Raw genomic sequence first — 21,217 nt, forward strand, 5'->3', positions numbered from 1 at the left:
CTTGTTTAACCATTCTCATGGCTGATGTTATTAATCTAGTCAATCACTACGATTGATTAGCACACAAAGAGGCGTGTCCTAAACGCTCCTTGTTGGCACCGGAAATGCTCGTGTTGTTATCACTCTAGGGGGAGATAACTCTATGGTATGGAATTCTTACCTTCGAGACAAATGTAGCTGCTAACGACTGTGTATGTGAGAGAGACTTGTCCTCAACACGTTTGGTACGCTACACTTTTGTGACACAACACTTTTGTCACACTACACTTTTGTGACACTACACTTGTGTAATGCTACATAACATAAACTTTAAATTTAATTTAAATGAATTTAGCCAACTATATATGCACTCTTAAAAATAAGTTTGAATCTTACGTTACACTAAACTTAATTCTAATCTTGTTTTCATTTTCAGTTTACTTTTTTTCCTTCGGCTCCTTTTGCCTCGCATTTGGACTCGCGTTCATCTTCACTTTTAGCTGGCCACTTTTTCAAACTGACCCGACAATGAAAACTGAGCGATACTGTTCTTGAAAGTGGTCTCTCACATACTTGGATACCTATTAGCTGCTTCGATAACCATCTCCACAGCTCAAATTTGTCTTGCATTTTAAGGCGAAAATTTACTTAGGATTTTACTCGTATCTCCAATTTCTCGTGTGTTGCGCACTTGTATGTCGAAGTATGACTGCATATGGTTAGTAAAGTACATTTTGGTGACAGGTCTATCAGAATGCAGCTATCGTAATAGGTCTAACAGACCGATCTTTCAACATAAAGTAAACATGCTAAATCTTATTAGCGCGTCTGTAAGCATGCAACTAACACAGCGGCCTCATTGGCAGGTTTGTTAGTATACAGTTAGCGCAGTATATCTTATTGGCAGTTCTGTCAAAGCACAACCAACACAATCCGTTTCATTGGCAGGTCTGTCAGCATACAGCTAACTTTAGTGATCCTGAGTTGAGGACCTTGAGCAAGAATGTTGTGAAGCACATGAGCAAGACACTGCTGCCTCCCACCCTCCTACCTCAGTTTATTCAGACTGTCAAGGTAAGCAGTTGATTTGGGACAACTGAGGTTTAGCGTGATGGCGTGAGATATTCTCTTAATGTGCTGATTAATTTTGGTACCCTATAAGGTACGTTTGGTCACTATTATGCTCCCATTTGCTTTTGTGACTTGACTTAATGCTTTTTGAACCAAAAGGCTTTCAAGAATTGTAAATCTTGTGTAGTTGTCTATTCTCATGTTGCCATGGAACCGCTTGCATGATCTTTGTGATCTGTCATTTGATCGTTATCACAATAGAGTATATAGTAATAGTGCTATATTTATATGTGTAGATCTGTAGAACATGTAGATGGTTCAAATGTATTTCTAGTGGTTTTTAATGATATTTCAGTCTAAAATCTAAATTAAGATACAGGGCACCCTCAGGATACGATTTTAATCTGTTCCAGGGTTGGCTTCGTATGATGAAAAAATCGTACGAAGAGATATAGAAACCATAATAATTATATAATGCAAATACCCCCTGATAAAAATCGTCAAAATTTTATACAAGTACATATTTAAAACTAATAACAAAATATTAAGTTAACCTTAGTAACTATAATTACCTACAGTAACTTAAGTATATTTAGTTTATTTATTGGCTATGATCTGCATTAAAATGTAACATTGCAATGTGCTATGTGCACTATGTATGTACATTTAACATTAACATTGAATTCATTTTAAATAAGTTTAGCTTACTAAACACACACTTGAAGCCAAGTTTTAGTATGTATTTTCAACTGTTACTGAATTTCAACTTTTTATCACTTAAATTTTATCAGCTGTTACTTTTTGGCTTCGGTTTCAATATAGTTTCAGCCGATCTCAATGAAACCTGTTCCAACCATATTCAGGAAAAAGCTGAATGATGCTGTTCGGATTTTCTTGGCAGGCCAAGAGAAGTTGTCTGACCACTGACCTTTTTTGAGAAATTACAACTCCAACTTTGCTAGTGGTTTTAAAAGGAAAATATTACCGTTTTACCCAAGAGAATTGCTGAACTAAGAGAAATCAGCCATTGAGTCTCTTTCAGGCATTGTGAAAATGTTTTCGGCGAACGGTATTTCGATGTCTTTGTTATTGTCATGCTAAAATAGCATGAAAAATTTTTTAGCATGAATTCATGCTAAAATCTGTCATAAAATTTAAAGTTGAAGAAAGAAATTTCGTTATAGCAGCGGTGACTAATAGGACAGGTGGCTGTCAATGAGTTACTGGGCTAGTGGAAATGAATTGCATACAAAAATTGAAAGTGGAAATAACCAGAAAATGAAGCACCTACATTAAAAAAGAGTAAATAAAGTAAAGAGTAAATAAGCTCTTGACAGCTCATCTGATGCGATTAAAATTGGAATGTGTAAAACTGTTGCAGGAAGCCATGAGTTTAAAGTCATGGAACGCACGGGTAACTGTCGTTGAGATGCTCCAGTCAATGATGTTCCTCAACCAGTTTCATCTCCACGGAGATTTGCGCCAGCAACTCCAGGATCTTATTCTTGACCTTCTCTCTGATGAGCGTATTGAGGTAAACCTTCATAGACTGCTCACCTGCATTCAATCTATTATCTTTACTGGCTGCTGAAACAGAGGTTCCATGTAATAGTGGTTATTTGATGGGCTTATTCAAGATCCACATTTGCACGGACGGACTGTATTATATTTGCACTTTTGTTCATTTGTTTATATTTATGAGCAGCTAATATGACTTTGCTATCGGTTGATCTTGTTTTGCATTTAGGTTAAACTCGTGGCTGCAGCGACATTGAGCGGAGGAATCCAGTTTCAGTTCTTTGATGTGAAAGGTAGCAAATTATTAGTAAGTATTCATGCTATTTTGTTTATTCTTTGGCGGTGATGATAGGCAGGTCTTCAATAGGAATGACTATGACTGTAGTCACAAGGAGTGTCCCGTAGGACAAAAGATTTTGGGGGCCATTTTATAAGTACGCTATCATGTTTATTGCCCCTGAGCTAAGGACCCATGTGAGAAAACAGCGGAATGCCCCCTGCTCTTTAGTTTACTTGGCAATTTTCACAAACTGTGAAAATGGCTGCAACATTTTAATTGCATATAGAAATTAGTATGAAGTGCAACGACCTGCAATGTAGGCTGTTCATGATGTGATTGTTTATTACAAATTGTATCAACAACTCCTTTTATTCATACGGTTAGATTTAACTAATTTTGTGGATCACCCGAGATTAGATGTTTGGGCGCTTTGTAACAAAAACAAGTTGTTCAAATTTATGAAAGTAGATGTAGTGTCCCAAGTTCAATTTTTGTGGCAAGTCTGTCCAGGTGTTCATAGGTCTATGCCTTGCATGACTGTTAAGATTGATGTCAATCGGAATGCACCATCTCGAACCTGGGGTGTGGTATACCTTCTCTACCCTGAACCTGGCGTGTGGTATACCTTCTCTACCCTGAACATGGGATGTGGTATACCTTCTCTACCCTGAACCTGGGGTGTGGTATACTTTCTCCACCCTGAAAATTGCGAATGAGGTCAAAAAATGTATAACCAGTTTTTCCTGAGCGCACCTGCAATTATTATTAACATGTGCGCAAGGAGTAATATAGTTACTGTTGTAGTCTCTTAAAACATTTTGTACGGGAGATAAGTATGAACGGTTCATGTATTGGTGGTCTGCAATGGTCAAACGGTCTACAACAATGTCATGGTGCATTTGCCTTTTTTTCAATACTTTCCAGAACGCCAAAAACAAATTCTCATTTACCAAGTGTCATCCAAAATACTGTTAAAACATGATTAACGCTAGATATGACATGATAACGTATTTGTTAGGATCACTTCAAAAAGCTTGCGGCGACTAGGCTGAGATCCAAAACTGGCAGCAAAGAGGAGAAAGAGCGAAGGCTGCACAGGTGTCACACGGGGGTGCTCGGGCTAGGAGCAATTGTTAGTGCCTATCCTTATGAAGTACCTGAGTTCATACCAGATGTTCTCATGATCCTCAGTGATCACATCCACGATGCTCAGCCAATACAGGTCAGCCTTACAATTCCTTATGCCCTCATATGTAGTGTTACACTTTAACATTGACCATGAGTGTCAACAGATTTGTTGGCACCACGGAGCATGGTCATCTCCAAATTGAGCTGACAGTGCCTACAAATTCTTTTACATTGATAAGCAAAGGAATTGAGTTTCCAAACCTTTTAGTACCAAAATGGATTAACTGTCAGTAACATAGTTGCTATCAAGGTACAGCTGAAAATTACAGTGAAACTTGGATAACTCGCCCTCGGATAGCTCGAACACATGGTTAACTCGAAAGGATTTGTTTGGTCCGTTCCCATGCAATGATAAATTGCTTTAGATAACTCGACCATAACATGATTAACTCGAACAATTTTTTTGCCCAACGGCTACCGAGATGGTTGTTATCGCTTTAGAATATCACTTTATTTCAAGCCATAGAGATAAACAACAACTTTTAGTAGTTCTTGGGCGTCATTATTACCACTATCGGCAAAATGTTTTCGTTAACGACTTTTCTATAGGTTTGCAAAAAATCTAATTTTACCAAACATCCGCTTGGGGATAGCCCTCCGCAAGCACAGAGAAACGAGGTAACCTTCAGATAAACTTTAAGAAAAATCGGCAAAACTGGTTTTTGTTAAAACGCTCAAAAGAAAAATGTCTTTTTTTCTCAGAGTTTCAACCTTGATCAGGTTTTGCCTATTTTAATCTTAAAACGTTCTGGCAGTCACATCACCTAAAACAAACAAACGAATCTCAAGTATTAAAAGGAAAATATTTATACTTTCTGATAAAAATTGTTGAAACATTACATGAGAGGTCCCTTAACTTGCAACAAGCAATCAATGTTTTTGATTTATATATAGTTGGTACATGTACTGATAAATACAATAATACATGCACTTGTGACAGTGTTCTTATAACTTGAACACTTTGATAACTCGAACACTTTCTCTTGGTCCCGTGAAGGTCGAGTTAGCCGAGTTTCACTGTACTTAATAAACCATGGAATGTAGTGTTATAATATAAGTCAGCTGAGTATCCCCTGCACACAATTTCTGTTGGAATGAATGACCCTGTTCGGATTGCTAAAAGCACATTTCGTCGCAGTATTTGCTTATATAATAGTCTGCTATACAATTAAATACTGTAATTATTTTTAATATAAATATAGTTATGTAATTGTTTGGCAGACTATTATGTATGCCAATACTGAGACAGAATATGCTTTTAATGTCAGAGCAGCGTCTTTTACTATATATAGATATAACATATATAGGAAAGTATAATATAAATGATATATAGTATGTATAAAATCCTAATTCTAGAAGATGAATTAGGGCTTTTTTATAAAGAACTCTGTATTGGCAAAGTTGTTGAACAATTTCAGCTGTGATCTTCTTGCTCATTTATTCCTAATATATTAAGTTGTTGAACTTGCAGAAAACAGTAAAAGACGTGCTATCGAACTTCAAGCGGACGCACCTTGACAATTGGTTAGACCACAAGCAAAAGTTTACTGATGATCAATTGGTTGTCTTGACTGATATACTGGTTTCTCCAAACTACTACGCCTAGACGTATACCATATATGCGCATTGTGAATGATGACGCTTGAGCCATTGGACGGTATATTGTAGTCGTACAATGGCTAAGAGCGCTGAAAGACTGGCTGTGGCTGAGCCATGCTTGTTAGGCAATTCACAACACGACCCTCGCAGGCGTATTCTATTATTACATCGTATTATACAGTTGCATTGCTGAGAATTCTTTTGCTCAATGCTCTCTTGTGTAGGAGGTATTTGTTAATCACGCAAATTATTATGTTATAATAGATTCAGATCTTTAGGAAATAACTATGGTACATTTGGCAAAAGAATAGACTTTTTCATTCAGCAGTAAACTCATGTTTAGTTTAATTAGCTGCTGTTTTTGGACAACTATTTGATTTGACTGCTTCTCGATTTATCATTACCTCACTGCGTTTAGCAGTCATTAAAAACTAATAAGTCCTCCCCAAGTGATCACTTTGCCTCTACACACCAAGACAAACTGGTCATTTAGCCTATGAAAAAGTTGATGCACATGAAAAGCAGCAAAGTTGAGGTTCACTAACCAATAAACTGCAAATGCAGAATCATAGTCTATCATCTCTATCATTGCTTACAAAAAAAATTTTCATGGCTAATATCAAACTGCATGTGAAGAGTTATAACCCTATAAAAATGATATATAGTGAACCTTCTCAAAGTTTGTGTACTGTGTATTGAGCTCTGAGGCCTGAGGTACTATGTACTGTATAGTGGAAAGTTAATTTAGCATAACATTGAAAACAAAACTAAAAACTGGCTACCGCTAGATGATGGAACAACCGCAAAAGAATTGTCGGCATGGTAGATTGATGGCGATTAACAACCAAGACAACATGTAAAATATGCCGGAAAAAATTTTGGTTGACGAACCTTGTTGGTTTCGCTGTGTTATATTTGGCTGGGAATTTAGGCGAACAGCTTTGATGAAAGACACTTGTTTGTAGCTCATTGTATAAGAATTCTACAAAATGAAACTATTTCATGGTTTTTCCCCTAACATGGGTTGTATTCGAAACTTTATTGCTTGGTTGTAAGGTTTCACTGTACATGATTGTCAGCACTAACAAATCTGGTGACATTATCTTGAAGTAAAATAGGCCTCGATCTCAAGAGGCTAGCGTTAGTTTGAAGTTAGCGAGCACTGCATGATTTAGGATTAACTTTACACACAGAGATGGTTAAGACGATTTACCCTTTCGCTGGGGAAACGACATAACATTTATCGGTTCCATGGAAAAAACGACATAAGCATCATTTTCAGTAGAAGTTTATTAAGCCGTCGCCTAGAAACAATAAAAAAGGATACGTTCATTTTTAATGTTGGTGACAAAAGTTTCTGTGTGTATGTGTCAGCGTGTTTTACTGTCTTTCGTTTTCCTTTGTCTTTATGTGCTATATCTAGTTGTATCTTTGGACCTCACATCATTGCCGCTTTTCTCTTTCAACTGTTACATAACTACCATATTGCTGTCTTGCCTGCTACAGCCAAGTCAGTTCAGTTTCAGTCATAAACCAGGCAAGTTCATCTATCAACTTCAACAATTAAGTCCAAAATATTGTCATCAAGATATTCGTTTATGAATTACGATATGAAAAGATTATCTGAAGGGAACTTCTTTTTGCTACAAGCTAAATAAATACAAAATCGCGATTCCATTGAAAAAATGCAAAATGAAAAACAATCGGCAAGCTATTCGGCATTTGAAACGAAGGAATAAAACTGATTTGATCCCGCGGTGGTCAATGAACTTATGACTGATCAATACAATAACAATTCACATGACAACTTCAAACCATTTGAATATATAGAGAAAAGTCATGGGTATGCTAGCTCCGACATTGATAGTGCTATATCCACTGGTGCTGTCGTTGTGAATACTAGAAGGGTGCCTCATAATAACAACTCCAATACAAGCAATACCGTGCTACTAGCTCTAATACACCGATTACTGCTACTGAGAGATCAGAAGATGGAGCATATGTAATCACACAGGCTGGAAATGGTTGAAAAAGGTTACTGACTTAGATGGTGACGAGCCTCCATCGCTCTACAATTATTCCTCTCACCCAGGGCCCAAGTTCACACCACCTGCTGATAATCCACATTATCAGTAATCAAGTAATCCATATTTGGATTACTTCCTACTGAGCAAGGTTGAAGTAATTTGTAGAAGCTTGTAGTAGCAGAATCTAACAAGTATTACGAGTTAGCATTAAGTATTAGCACGTGCAAAGATGGGAGTCGCTACCATAATAGTGGAGTGCTAAAGTGCTACAGTGGAGCGAATAAGAACATTTATTAAACCGTGTATGAACAAGGGTTCGCGAAAAGCTCTAAAGAAACTAGCTTATGTTAATAGAAAGCCTCACATCCAAATATGTTCATAGAATACCGATTTTATTGAATTGTCAAAGGATTACACAATTTTCGGCTGTTTCTGGGAGACTTTGACTGGTGAAAGGGTTAAATTCAGGATGTAGTTAAACCTCTACTTGCAGGACTATTTCATTCCAAAATCTTCGTAAATTCAAATCATCATAAATTGAGCAAACATTCCCATAAGACTACAATATATTTTGTTTAATACTATTGCTCAGCTAAAAGATTATACCTATCTCTTTGATAAATACTGCAGGTAATCACATCTAGCCCGAAATCAAATGCATTACAGAAACTAAGAACCCAAATGCAAAAATCTTACAATAAGTAAAAAAACATAGTTAATAAAGCAACAACCAATGAAGAGGCTTTATTGTTGCGTTTCCTTGGATATACAAAATGGAAAATATAGATTCGTCAATGCATTAGTTTGGAAGGGGTGATGGAGAAACTATGCCTAACTTGCAGTAAGTTGAACTATGTGAAGTTTAACCTAACTTAGCTTACCCATATCTTTTTATTGCTATAAGACTTTTTCATAAGATTTTCAATTTTTATCAGCTTTTGTACTTTTACTAGGTTAATTCCCGGCATTGCAGGGTTAATAAAAGTCTGTGCACAGAAAAAATTTTTAACATACAACAACAATATACCATTCTAACTTTCAATCTTCATATTAGGAAAAAAGTGTTTTGTGCAGTTCAAGTAAGTTTAGAGAAAAAATAAAACAACTATTTAGGTATTTAAAAATGAAATAATTAGCAAGTAATGGCTACATAAAATCTGTTTTGCTACAATTACAATTAAAAATGATTTGGTAATGGTAAATTAATACAAACTGAGAAAACAAAATAAAAATCATGAATATGTTGAATTAATTATAACAACGAGTGCATAAAAGTCTGTATATAAAAAAGCTTACTGTTGCAGCAGAAGCCATTCATCAAAACTTTGAATACGATGATACTGGTACCTTTCGATACTGGTACAGGTGTAAAAATGAGATATCGGGACTGTCTTTGTCTGACCGAATAAAGAGAGAATGTAGAGGCATTTCTTACTCGAGATAATATAATTGTCTATGTGAAAAGTATTTAGCCTGTACTGATTTATCGATCGAACCGTAGAAAAATCGGAAATAGGAGTGTAACGGCACATTTGAAATTAAAACTGAACATTTAAAAATTACAATTTAGAAAAAATAGGTAACGATAAAAAAAATCAGCTTTTCGAAGAATTTCAAAAAAATAAACACAAAGGATGATAGTGATTAATAATAAAAAGTGCACGGTTGAGGTGTGTAATCGCAAAAAGGATATACAGTATATAGTAGGAGCGATAGGAATGATAAAAACGGCTTAGCCTTGTGGTTACGCGCACTTGTTATTGCGATGGTACGGTGCAACTATTTTCAATGCTGCTCCCTATTCATATCCACATATTACTCATTACTATCGATTCTGTTAACTACCGAGTCCACTTACAACGACCTTGCTAAGCCAACGTAAACCCAGCTCGGTCCTTGAAACAAATACCGGGTGGTGACCTCTGGGTAATCCGGATAAAGAAACAAGACTAATTGTTGCGACTAAAAGATGTGTATTTATCAAAGAAAGGTCAAAACACAACTCCCTCTATGCAGTTAGGATCCCTTATATATACATCTACCTCCGGCTAAACCAGGGTAAAACTCACCCTCCTGTTCTGGGTAAACAACAATACTATCGTTGATACAATATATAAAAAGTATAGTCAATATAATTTCATGAGCACAATTTAATGTCAATATACTATTGTTAATACAAAAACACGATACAACATAAATGAAACAATAAAAACTAAACAATCATTCGTTCTTTGGCTGCAGTTGTTCTTGAATCAGCGACTATCTAATTCCACTACATTAGTAGACTTGCGATTAGTAGACTTGCGATTAGTAGACTTGTGATTAGTAGACTTGCGATTAGTAGACTTGCGATTAGTAGACTTGCGATTAGTAGACTTGCGATTAGTAGACTTGCGATTAATAGACTTGCGATTAGTAGACTTGCGATTAGTAGATTTGCGATTAGTAGACTTGCGATTAGTAGACTTGCGATTAGTAGACTTGCGATTAGTAGACTTGCGATTAGTAGACTTGCTATTAGTAGACTTGCGATTAGTAGACTTGCGATTAGTAGACTTGCGATTAGTAGACTTGCGATTAGTAGACTTGCGATTAGTAGACTTGCGATTAGTAGACTTGCGATTAGTAGACTTGCGATTAGTAGACTTGCGATTAGTAGACTTGCGATTAGTAGACTTGCGATTAGTAGACTTGCGATTAGTAGACTTGCGATTAGTAGACTTGCGATTAGTAGACTTGCGATTTGAATGTCGCAAGTATAAATCCAGTTGAAGGTGATTTTTGATTGCTATAAGATTATCTTTATAACTAGACAGATGAATGACAGACTGGCGACAGACAAGCATTCAGATCTATATATATACTAGCGTAATGCACGCGTTGCACTAGTTTTATAAAACGGGGCAGGTAATGTAGTTGTCTGCCACTTGCCATTTGCCTGGCACATTGTCAATAGCTAGTTTGAGTAAGCTAGTGTTGTAAAAACTTACTAATAAAAGCATAATAATAATATCATTGTGCCATGACCTAATGCTATGGGTATTTTCACACACATAGCGACATATATCGCCCAATGAATCCATAAATTTCGTGTGGCTCAATTGGTAAGATATTTGCCTGGTGAATGGGAAGTTCCGAGGTGTAATCCAGCATGAAACGGATAGTTCATTCCTAAATTTTAAAATCTACAGCTGGACAAACCCAACTACACACAAAGACTCTAACTTTGAGATTTATATAGATAGATTTCCAAAATACAATGTTTTCAGACATTTTGAACTTGATATTTTGAAAATTATTTTGGATGTACATATTCGTTCAAATTTTTCATGTTTTATTAAATTTATGTCAAAGTGATAGTAAGGAGAGATTAAACGTTATGTGATCGGCCAAATCCACTGTACTTTGGTGTTTTTGTACATTCTAATGAAGATTAAAACTTTTTTACACTATTAGAAATCGTCAACCAATGTATTAATGCTGTTTGCTTGTTGGCAAAATTTATTCATGCTCATGGTTGAATGTCGTAATAGTGTAGTTATCTATTCTAATTAGCTACTTGTTAATAGTATAGTTATCTATTCTAATTAGCTACTTGTTAATAGTATAGTTATCTATTCTAATTAGCTACTTGTTAATAGTATAGTTATCTATTCTAATTAGCTACTTGTTAATAGTATAGTTATCTATTCTAATTAGCTACTTGTTAATAGTATAGTTATCTATTCTAATTAGCTACTTGTTAATAGTATAGTTATCTATTCTAATTAGCTACTTGTTAAAATTCCTTCAGGGTATATTTTTCTGATTTGTTTATATTTTTTCTCGAGACAAGATTATGTACTTACTATTTTTAATCATGAGGATCTTTCTATTACTTGAGAGTACCATTTCTTACATATTGTATGTAATTTTTACAGGCCTTTTTGTTAGCGTCTAGCTTGCACCAAAATGGCCAGTTAACGTACCATAGTTATTTATTGTTGCATATGTGGAAATTGTACGAAGCTAGTAGTCAGTAGAGCAACGTGATTGGTCAGTCCAAACAATCACTGCTAAGCTCTAACCAGCCTATTTATATACAGTGGAACCTCAGTTCTCGAACATAATCCGTTCCAGAAGTTTGTTCGAAAACCGAGTTGTTCGAGATCCAAAACAATTTTATATTAGAATTAATGTATGTAAATTTTAATCTGTTCCAAGTCGAGAAAACAACTTTGGTAAAGTATTTTTTTAATATTGTACACCATAAAATGTACTTTATAATACATACTACAAATAAAAATGGGTAGATATAGATCGTGTTTAATTTTAATAAAAAATTTATATCTATGATGATAAGAAAGAAAACAAAAAAGAAACGTTTCATATGTTTTGATGCTAAGATACAATACCAAAGATTGCAGAATCTGATAATGAAATTCAGCAAAAAGGTGCAGCAGCTCAGTTACATCACAAATCGTGTGAAAAAGAAAATATAAACATCAATGGCACATTTACTTCACATCTTCAACGAGAATCCTCCTCTAAAGCAAGTTAGGGTAACTCGACCAAAGGAGTTGTCTCCCTAACAAATCTCTTCGGTAAAGGGATGTCGTCCCAGATAGTTTCTTCTTTTTTGTAAAGAATTTATGAAGCGTAACTTGCTTCTCCATTCTTCCATGCTGTTTCAAGAGCTGTTCCAAATGTTTACTTCCGATGTGCAAGATCCGGTTTGGTCGAGAAATGAATTTATGTTTGAGATCCGAGACGAACAAATCTCCAATTTTTTGGTTGAGAACCGAAGCACTCGAGAGCTGAGGTTCCACTGCATAAATAAATCTCAAAGCGCGTCAATCGGTGTGTTCAGCTATAGCTATGAAAACTTAGGAATGAAATACACTGTATCTGCTTCATGCAGGATTTGATCTCAGAACTTCCCAATTATCAGGCGAGAATCTTACAAATTAAGCTGGGCAAGATGCAATGAATTCATTAGGCAATGTGAGTTGTGAGTTGCACTCTGCATTATGCAACGTCACTAAAGCTTGCTCTCACGGCCCTCGTTAGTAAGTTTGATGTAGTAATTGTTAATCCCTTGTTAGTAATTGATGTGCGTAAACATAGAGGTAGGTCCGAACTCCAAGTGCATGTATAAATTTGCATTGATGATAAATCGGTAATAGCTAGGCACTAGTGCTGCACGATATCTTTGCATGTACATTCGGTTACATATTTGGTCTCAAAATACATGTACGTATATCGAATATCGAAAAATATCGAACATTGGAGTTGTCTTCTCTCGATATGTAGTGTTATACTTTAATATGAACGATATGAGAGAATACTGGGTAATATTGGTTGAAAACAGGAGTTGTCCCCTCTTTACAATAAGGAGAATAGACAACTCCATTTTTGCAAAATAAAATATCGGCTTCGATATTCATATCGACTTGACAACTGGCAAAATATAAAATCATCCACTGAAATATATCGTCATATCGAATTATATCGTGTTATCATGCAGCACTACTAGGCACGTTTTTAGCAATAGTCACCACTTGAGATGGCACAAAGTACAACAGTCGTGAACAAAGACTTCAATGTGCCGACTATTTTTGTCAACCACATTTACTATGTGAACCTCGCTTCAAAACGTGCTAAAATACAGCGATTTTCAACACTTGTAAGTACCTGTACAAAAGAGTAGCAGTGACCTTAGGTAGCGTTGGTGTAGGTCAGGGCTTTTAGGGCAATTTAGGGCTTTCAACCCTAAATTGCTGGGTCTTTCGGATCTAGACCTTAACTTGGAGGCTCCGTGTACCACACTGACAACGTGGGCACGTTAAGGATCCACCTTTGTCCTTCGCACATTGAACAAGTGAAATGGCTACCTGGCTCTGTCAGACTGGACGTGTTGCAAAATGTATCTCTTCAGGTTAATCTGACAGTTCCAGAAGAAGCCCTTGATAAGTGTTAGGACCACCCAAGGTAGCTTATAAAAACCTAGTCCTGGTGGAGTGTTTCTCTACTAGAGAACACTATCAACATTGTCACCACATGACAGAACCATGCCATTATTATTAGGTCAGGGCTGGGCAAAGTGCAGCTTTAGAGCCGCATGCGGCACTTTTCAGATTTTGTTGCGGCTCTTTCAGCTCTGTGAAAATTCAAATTCTTTTGATGTATATAAAAATATCCTTATAATTTACTGTACATAACTACATGCATCGTGACATATTAGGCTTATCTAAAAGTGCACTATTACTGCGTTATATATATAGCCTACACATGCATCATGAGTCATAATTTATGACATCATGTACATGTAGTTTTTCTGTAAGGGATGTAATAACGTTCGTTGCTTACCTAATGAGGACAAAAATAGCATGCTCCAGAAAGGTTCATCAGGAAGTCATTTCATCATCCCACGAGCAAACGAGCGGAGCGATGTGTGCGAGTTTTTATGATAAATGCATGTGCACACAACTTACGAAAATTATTCATCAACAATGAGACGAACCCTTGGCTAGAAATTTCATCAAGAAATTTAAGCATCGGAATGTAAAGTCGTTAAAGTATAATGACAATACAAAACACATTTAAACCTATTTAAATATGTTACCAAGTCTTTGTAAATTGTCGGTATTATCTTTAAACTTACCCATCTGATCGGATTATACACAAATAGACAGATTTATTTGAACGAAAATTGCCACAAAAAGCTTGAAAAGCTCGGTTTAATAAAAGTTAAGACCGAAAATTGAAACGCCAATAAAGCCGTGCGACCGATTGTAGAACTATTTAGTAGTGCGTATTTCACGAGAAAACCGTGTTCATTTTACCAGTCTATGGTGCTGTTTACTTGTAATCGAATTTATTCGAAGGTTTTTGTAATAAACGTAGACCGTTTGAGGCGTAGACCGATTTACAGGTACGAAATTGTGGTACACCGTTTATCAGCCTATGTTTTTTGTCCAATCACCGAAGGTTTCATTATTTAAAACGTTAGCCGAAATTCTTTACAACTTACGTACAAGCTAGGGCCAAACTACAACGCCCCTTCATGACGAGAACATTTTTTATTTTGCTACATTTTTATACGGGTGAATGCTCCTACCAGCTTTCTGTTAAAGATCGCTTATCAAAACCATTCTACATTCAACGCAACCAACTTTCAAACTGTGTATAGTACACAGTAGCTTGCCATTTTACTTCTAATTTTGCATTTCAGAGTTATAATAAACATATTTCTTTATCGTTGTTGAATTACATACATTACAGTAAATTAGGCCTACAGCTTTATAACACTTTTATAACAGCTTTTATTTTGCTGCAGTTTGCAGAAATCTTCGAGACGCATTAACGCTCATAGGTTTTCTATTATTGCTGTATTACTATATTAACAATATTGGTTATTTTAATAATATCAGTGCATTTTACTTATAATATTGGCCAACATTGCATTTCTCCTATTGCAAGGGAGAGATATAAACGTAATATTTTCCTTTCATTGTTGTTGTTTGTCATGACCAAACACTTTTTAAATAAATTTTATAAAAACCTATATAAATACCACAACTTCTCGATATTGCTACCTATGACGTTTTGAAATGTAAACAAAATTGTGTATTGGTTTTCTATTATTACTATATTAATAAAATTGCTTATTCTAAGAATATCAGTGCATTTTACTTCTAATATTGGCCAATATTGCATTTCTCCTGTTGCAGGGGGAAAATATAAACATCTTTTCCATTCATTATTGCTTATTGTTGTATATAATAACACCCACACCCAGTACATTACAGCTACCATTGCAGTTATCCTATTGCACTGCAGAGCCATTTGATTGCTAATATTGCATTTCTCAACCATTAGTACCCTTTATTTTTTTGCCAATATCTCTGGCCATCTCTTTGGTCGTGGGCTGTATGACAGTGGAATTTCTAGTATTCTAAATATGTGCAAAAAGTAATTTTTTGGAGACTTTGTAAGATGGGCCACGTTAAATTTGATAGTGGGTGACCACAGGCCGCTATTTGAACATCCCTCGTGTACAGTAAAAAAAAAGAACAATGTTTATGTATTGACATATTCTGGTGGTTTGTTTGTAGGTATGTTTGCATTACTGGATTGGTGTGTGCTGTTGATGTAGTGCTCGGTTTAGTTGAGAAGCTACTGAAGTCTGGTCATTTAGATTACCTGCTGATGTACAAGTTCTCACAAGACCATGTAGAGTTGTTCTTTAGTGCTGTGCGGAGGTGTGGTAGGTAGTACAGTGCTTGTCAATCCATCTCATTCAAGTATGCTTTGCAGTAGTATGTGATTTCACCTGCTGGATATAGCTTTTCAGACCACACTCTGCTTTCAAGCAAAATAGATCAAGTGGGCCAAGTCAAGGGTGATACAAAAAATGATATCACAAAGCTTTGAGATAATGGGAGCAAAAACCTAGATATAATCAATTCATATATTACTGGACAACATGATATTGTTAGACTATGAATCTATTTTCTTGCTGTGTTTGACTGTAATGGTGACATTTTGGCTGGTACCTTGACTGTTTAACGATCTTCTTTTAAAAATTATTATTATTCAGTCCATATTTTAACATTTCAATTTTATTTCCAATTGCAACAAAGGATAACTGTTATTATTTCAGGAGACCGGAACAACAACCCATCAGTAGAGCAGTTCCAGCATATCTTAAGGCGCTTGGTTACAAGATGAGGTGTTACACCAGGAGCTACTGGTAATATCAGATCTATGGATGACACTGCATTGTTACAAGCTTCTACTACCTATGTGCCACCAACTGTTGGTAGTGAAGATTATGTTGAAGATGTTATTGACAGACAAACTATGCTTCTCGAAAAAGTACTAAACATTAGATCACATCTTGTTCTTGGTAACATTGCTGTACATATTTATCTGGTTGGCTTGTCAGAAAACTGCTTAAAATGTTGCGTTGTGAGTCATGTAGAATCTCCCTAATTCAGTTTAAGGAAATTAGCAAATATGATAAGATTCATGCTCTGTTAAGAGTTAAGAACAAGGATGGCTTGATTTCTCCTTCTGATGGTGTTGTAACAACTGTTCTGTGCACCGAGAAGTATCTGAAGGCGGCTACTTCAGCAAGTCAATGTTTGAAATATCCCAAGATTCTGAAGTGTGTAAAAGAAGAGATTGCACGCTGTTATATATTTGAACTAGCTGTGCTACCCGGCGTTGCCCGGGTAATAAGAAGGTCTTTACGCAGAAAATTGATTTGTATTTAACATATAACAACATTTGCCATTCCAGCTTTCTAAATACATATCATGAAAAAAGTGTTAGCTGAAATAATTTAATAGAAAATAAAAACAACTGTAAAAGTTTTCAAACTTTGTCAAACAACTTTTAAACTCATATTTCTTCATATCAGAAAAATGTTTCAAGCAGGTCAAAAAAATGAAAAAAATAAAATGACTGTAAAAAGTTTAAAATGTAAATGTGAAATAATTATCAAGTAATAGCTAAACTAAGTTGGTTTTGCTACAGTAATTATACAATTAATACAAACTGAGAAAACAAAATAAACATCCTGAATATGTAGAATTAACAGTAACAATTCTTGCATAGAAGTTTGTGTGTATAAAAAAGGTAACTCTTCCACCAGAAACTATCCATCAAAACTTTGAATACGAAGACACTTCTACTCTACGGAGACTCATCTCACGAAAACAATGTAATGGTCCGCGCGAAAAAATTTGGTCTTGACCTCAGATATAGTAATTGAACCTTACAAAAAATATTTTTCAACAGGGGCGTCGTAACGCGTGGCTGCGTCGATAAAATAATCAACGTGCGCTATAGCTATATTTATAGCCAGCATGCGTACAAAATACAAATCCACATATGGACATACTTTGAGAAATATAGAGATAGATTAAAGCAGCATTGTACTGCCACTTTTGTAGGAATTGATAATCATCACTTCTCACTACTAGCTGTAGTGGTTGAAACATACTTTGATTTAGGACAGCACCACCTTGCCAACTTAAGAAACCTAAATTTACATAAAGTGAACATCAGACATAATGTTACAAAAACGTATTATTTAGAGGACAGTAAACTGTTATGTCGCTGTGACATAAATTGTCTATAGCCAATTTAAGTTAGTATTCATTTTAAGATTTCTCTTTATATATGCATACAAATTGTACAGTTTGCAGGCATGTAGTAGTTCAATTTATTATATAATTTATATATACTATAATTCTATTAGACGATATATTAGCATCATCAGAGCATCTGGCTCATTAACTTTTTATGCATAGATCATTTATTTTCTGAATCACAAACAAATTTGATGGTCAAGTTTAATGTAATAAAGATTTATAGTTTGCTTTATATATGCATACAACTTGTACAGTTCATAGGCATTCAGTTGTTTAATATATTATATACTTTTTATATATAATGCTATTAGACATTGCATTAGCACCCGAGCATCTGACTCATTTTCTATGCATAAATCATTTATTTTTAAAATCACAAACAAACTTTGTGGTCAAGCATACTGTAGTTAAGATTAATAGTTTGCTTTTGGTTTATTTCAACGAATAACACATATAAATATAACACAAATCAAGATATATTGAGTGTTGGAACCTACTGGCGCAATAGCTAAAGCTAATCTAGGCTCGAGGCCAATCTAACAACTTTTCGAACAAAGCAATGTAGGTTGCAGTTGCAAGATTTTAGTCAAATGTATACAACAGTTTTGGCCAGTTTTTTGCTCTTGGTGATGTAAACAACTATTGTGATCTCTTATCAGATATTCAATAAGCTTCAAAGCTAAAGTTTGCTGGGCTGGTAAGGCGAGTGAGGCCAATGATACCCTTAAATCCAGTAGAAACATCTGTTGATAAGAAATGCAAATTATATAGAGCCCATATAGAGTTGCCTGCCTATTGTTGAAACCATGCCAACAGCCATCTACAACAAAAACTTATAGTCTATGAATCTGTAGATCTTTAGCTAGCTTGACTTTGATATATAGGTTGAATGAATATGTAGATCTTTATCTTGACTCTGATATATAGGTTGATTAAGATTGGGAATGAATAAAAGCACCCACAAGCTCATTGAGATTAAATGTACAATGTTGCTGGGTTACCATAAAGGGGGGCCTAACCATGTAGCATAGTTCAAGATGGCGCTCAAATTGTTACTCTGATAAATGATCTTGGCCATTCTAAGGCTAGTATAATTCAGTGGTAAATACCTACACCAGGGGTAGGCAAAGTTTTCTCTCAAAGAGCCAAATTTAAAAGTTGTAAGATTTTTGGGAGCCATACAAGTTTAATACAATACAAGGGATAATACAAGTTTGGTAGTGGTTGTAATAAAATTTATTTATTAAAATACTTTTACAATAACAATGAATAATGTTGAAGTGAGCCTAAAGAGCTTAGTATAACTTAAAGTTTAGTGAGATACATGGAATTGTTTATGGCTGCTCATTATCTCTTGGTAGTCTGGCTCACTACTGCAGTATGCTATTCTTAGGAGCTGACACAAGTGACCTTGGGTCAAAGTGGATCTCAACTTGCTATTGATATTATTCATGTATGAAAATGCTGATTCACATATATATGTAGCAGCAAACACAGTGTACAGCCATTTTCCTAGTTGAGCAAGCTGTGGATATTCAGCCTTTGTTGAAGCTTTCAAGTAGAACCCCTCCTCAATTTTATCTATATCTGTACCTTTTAGGTTACACAACTCCAGTTGCAGAGATGAAGCATTAACACTTTTCAATGGCAACTGAGTAACCCACTCTCCATTAGGCTTTGCCTTCTGAGATGCTTTTATGAGTTGTATGATATGTTTCAAAGATTGAAACTAACTAAATCGATTGCTAAACTCTTGTTGCAGCTTTTCTATAAAGTGAGTGTACTCAGCTGTACAAGACGCCATTTCTTCATCGTCATCTAAAAATGCTTTTAGAGTAGGAAAGTGAAGCATATTACCTTGCACATCCACCAGAAACAATTCCAACTTATGGGAGAGGGCTTGAACAGCTGGTAGTGTGCGTATTAATGATAGTCTTGTTCTTCCCTTGAAGCTTGAGGTTCAAATCATTCAAATGGCCACAGATGTCAACAAGGAAGGCAAGGTCACTCATATCCTTAGAAGAGCTCATCATCTCTTGAAACTGTCTTACATTCAGGCTTGTGCATGTATTTAAAATGAGGTTAGCTCCTGACGAATACTCCACAACCTCGACAGAGCATTTCCCTTACTTAGCCATCTAATGTTATTGTATGTTAGTAAATCTTCACAAGTGGCATCGCTTTCTCTGAGAAACTTCCTTAAGTTTCTGTGTCTGAGAGCTGATTGACTTCTGAGGAAGTTGATCATTTTCATAGCCTTGCACATTAGTTGCTGAAAATGATCATTTAGTTTTCCACATAAAAAAGTTTGGTGGATGATGCAATGGAATGCTAGCATTGATGGCATATCCTTCTTCAATCTAGCTATGAGCCCTTGATCTCTTCCAACCATAGCTGGTGCGCCATCTGTTGTTACAGATATGCATTTGTGGAGAGGTATCTTCATCTTGTCAAGTCTTTTAACGAGGGCATCATAGGTAGCCTGACCGTTGGTTTCTCTTTCTAATCCAACCAAAGTAAGAAGCTCCTCCTTCATTTCTTCACCGTCAAAGAATCTGCAACACAGGGTATATGACTAAAGCATAATGCTATGCTTTATAAAGAAACATACTGATGCTTCATAAAGAAGCATGTAGTATAAATGTGTGGGTTAGTCACGTTGAAACAAATATCATAAAATAATGCAACATTTTTTACTTGGAGTTGTGTTCTCTCTTTACTGTCTTTTAAAATGCACTTGTAATACTTCAGCTTGCAAATGCATGGTAAAATGATTACCAGTTGTTAGTGTACACACAGTAGCTTACATACCTTATGAAGACTGCTAATTGAGCTACATTCATTATCTCAGTAGATTCATCGTTGGCGATTGAAAAGTAATCCGCCTGGTCTATATGGGTTAGCAAAGTCATTCTGAGATGATCATTAATGCTTTTAATTCTACCAGTGGCAGTTTTCTTAAAAAGTGGTATTGCCTTGACTTTACCAATCACATCACGCTTATCTGGAAAAAGTGTTTCCATAGCCTCAACCTGCATTTTTTCACAATCCCAGCATGAGAATAGGGAAGCATTGCTTTTGCTAGAATCTTTGAGACTCGTAGAAAAGCTTCTGTAGCGCGTTTATCAGTAGCCGTGAAAGAAACTAGCATATTTTCTGAAGAAGTTAGTGATTTTTGAAGTTTATCTAGCTTTTAATGTCTAGCTAAAGATCCCAGTGGAAATGTTGCAGTAAACTCTCTGTGCTTCGTCGCATGATGTCGTTTGATGTTCGTCTTCTTGTTAACGGAGATCGTTTCCTGGCACAATAGACATTGTGGTTTGCCTTGCCTAAAAATGAATGCATATTCCAGGGTCCACTCATCTTGGATATCTTTTGTAGATTCATTTCTATTTCGTTTACTTTGTAACTCT

The 21,217-nt window shown here is 35.7% G+C and overlaps 2 protein-coding genes across 2 annotated transcripts in view; one reads left to right on the forward strand and one right to left on the reverse strand.

Annotated features, from left to right (window-relative positions):
• The window catches only part of LOC137399285 (proteasome activator complex subunit 4B-like), a 77,374-nt gene extending 71,117 nt beyond the window's left edge, over positions 1-6,257 (forward strand). The window contains exons 31-35 of the mRNA XM_068085323.1: positions 928-1,053; positions 2,432-2,584; positions 2,798-2,875; positions 3,867-4,070; positions 5,508-6,257. Of these exons, the coding sequence (XP_067941424.1) occupies positions 928-1,053; positions 2,432-2,584; positions 2,798-2,875; positions 3,867-4,070; positions 5,508-5,642 (696 nt within the window). The 3' untranslated portion in view covers positions 5,643-6,257. The remainder of the gene's footprint in view (positions 1-927; positions 1,054-2,431; positions 2,585-2,797; positions 2,876-3,866; positions 4,071-5,507) is intronic.
• A 12,310-nt stretch (positions 6,258-18,567) lies between these two features.
• Positions 18,568-20,842, reverse strand: LOC137400708 (zinc finger BED domain-containing protein 5-like). The gene is made up of 3 exons (XM_068087042.1): positions 20,616-20,842; positions 20,194-20,359; positions 18,568-18,624 (listed from the first exon to the last, which is right to left on the reverse strand). Exons 1-3 carry the CDS (start codon positions 20,840-20,842, stop codon positions 18,568-18,570), a joined length of 450 nt encoding a protein of 149 aa, XP_067943143.1.
• Between the last annotated feature and the right edge of the window lie 375 nt (positions 20,843-21,217).

This window comes from Watersipora subatra, chromosome 7 (genome assembly GCF_963576615.1).
Source record: "Watersipora subatra chromosome 7, tzWatSuba1.1, whole genome shotgun sequence".
Classification (NCBI taxonomy): domain Eukaryota; kingdom Metazoa; phylum Bryozoa; class Gymnolaemata; order Cheilostomatida; family Watersiporidae; genus Watersipora; species Watersipora subatra.

Coding starts and splice junctions, on each gene's coding strand:
- LOC137400708 (XM_068087042.1), bottom strand. CDS start 20,842: ATGCAGGTTGAGGCTATGGAAACACTTTTTCCAGATAAGCGTGATGTG. Junction 20,360..20,615: donor CAATTAGCAGTCTTCATAAG/GTATGTAAGCTA, acceptor CCTGTGTTGCAG/ATTCTTTGACGGTGAAGAAA. Junction 18,625..20,193: donor CAGATGGCGCACCAGCTATG/GTTGGAAGAGAT, acceptor TTTTTGTTGTAG/ATGGCTGTTGGCATGGTTTC.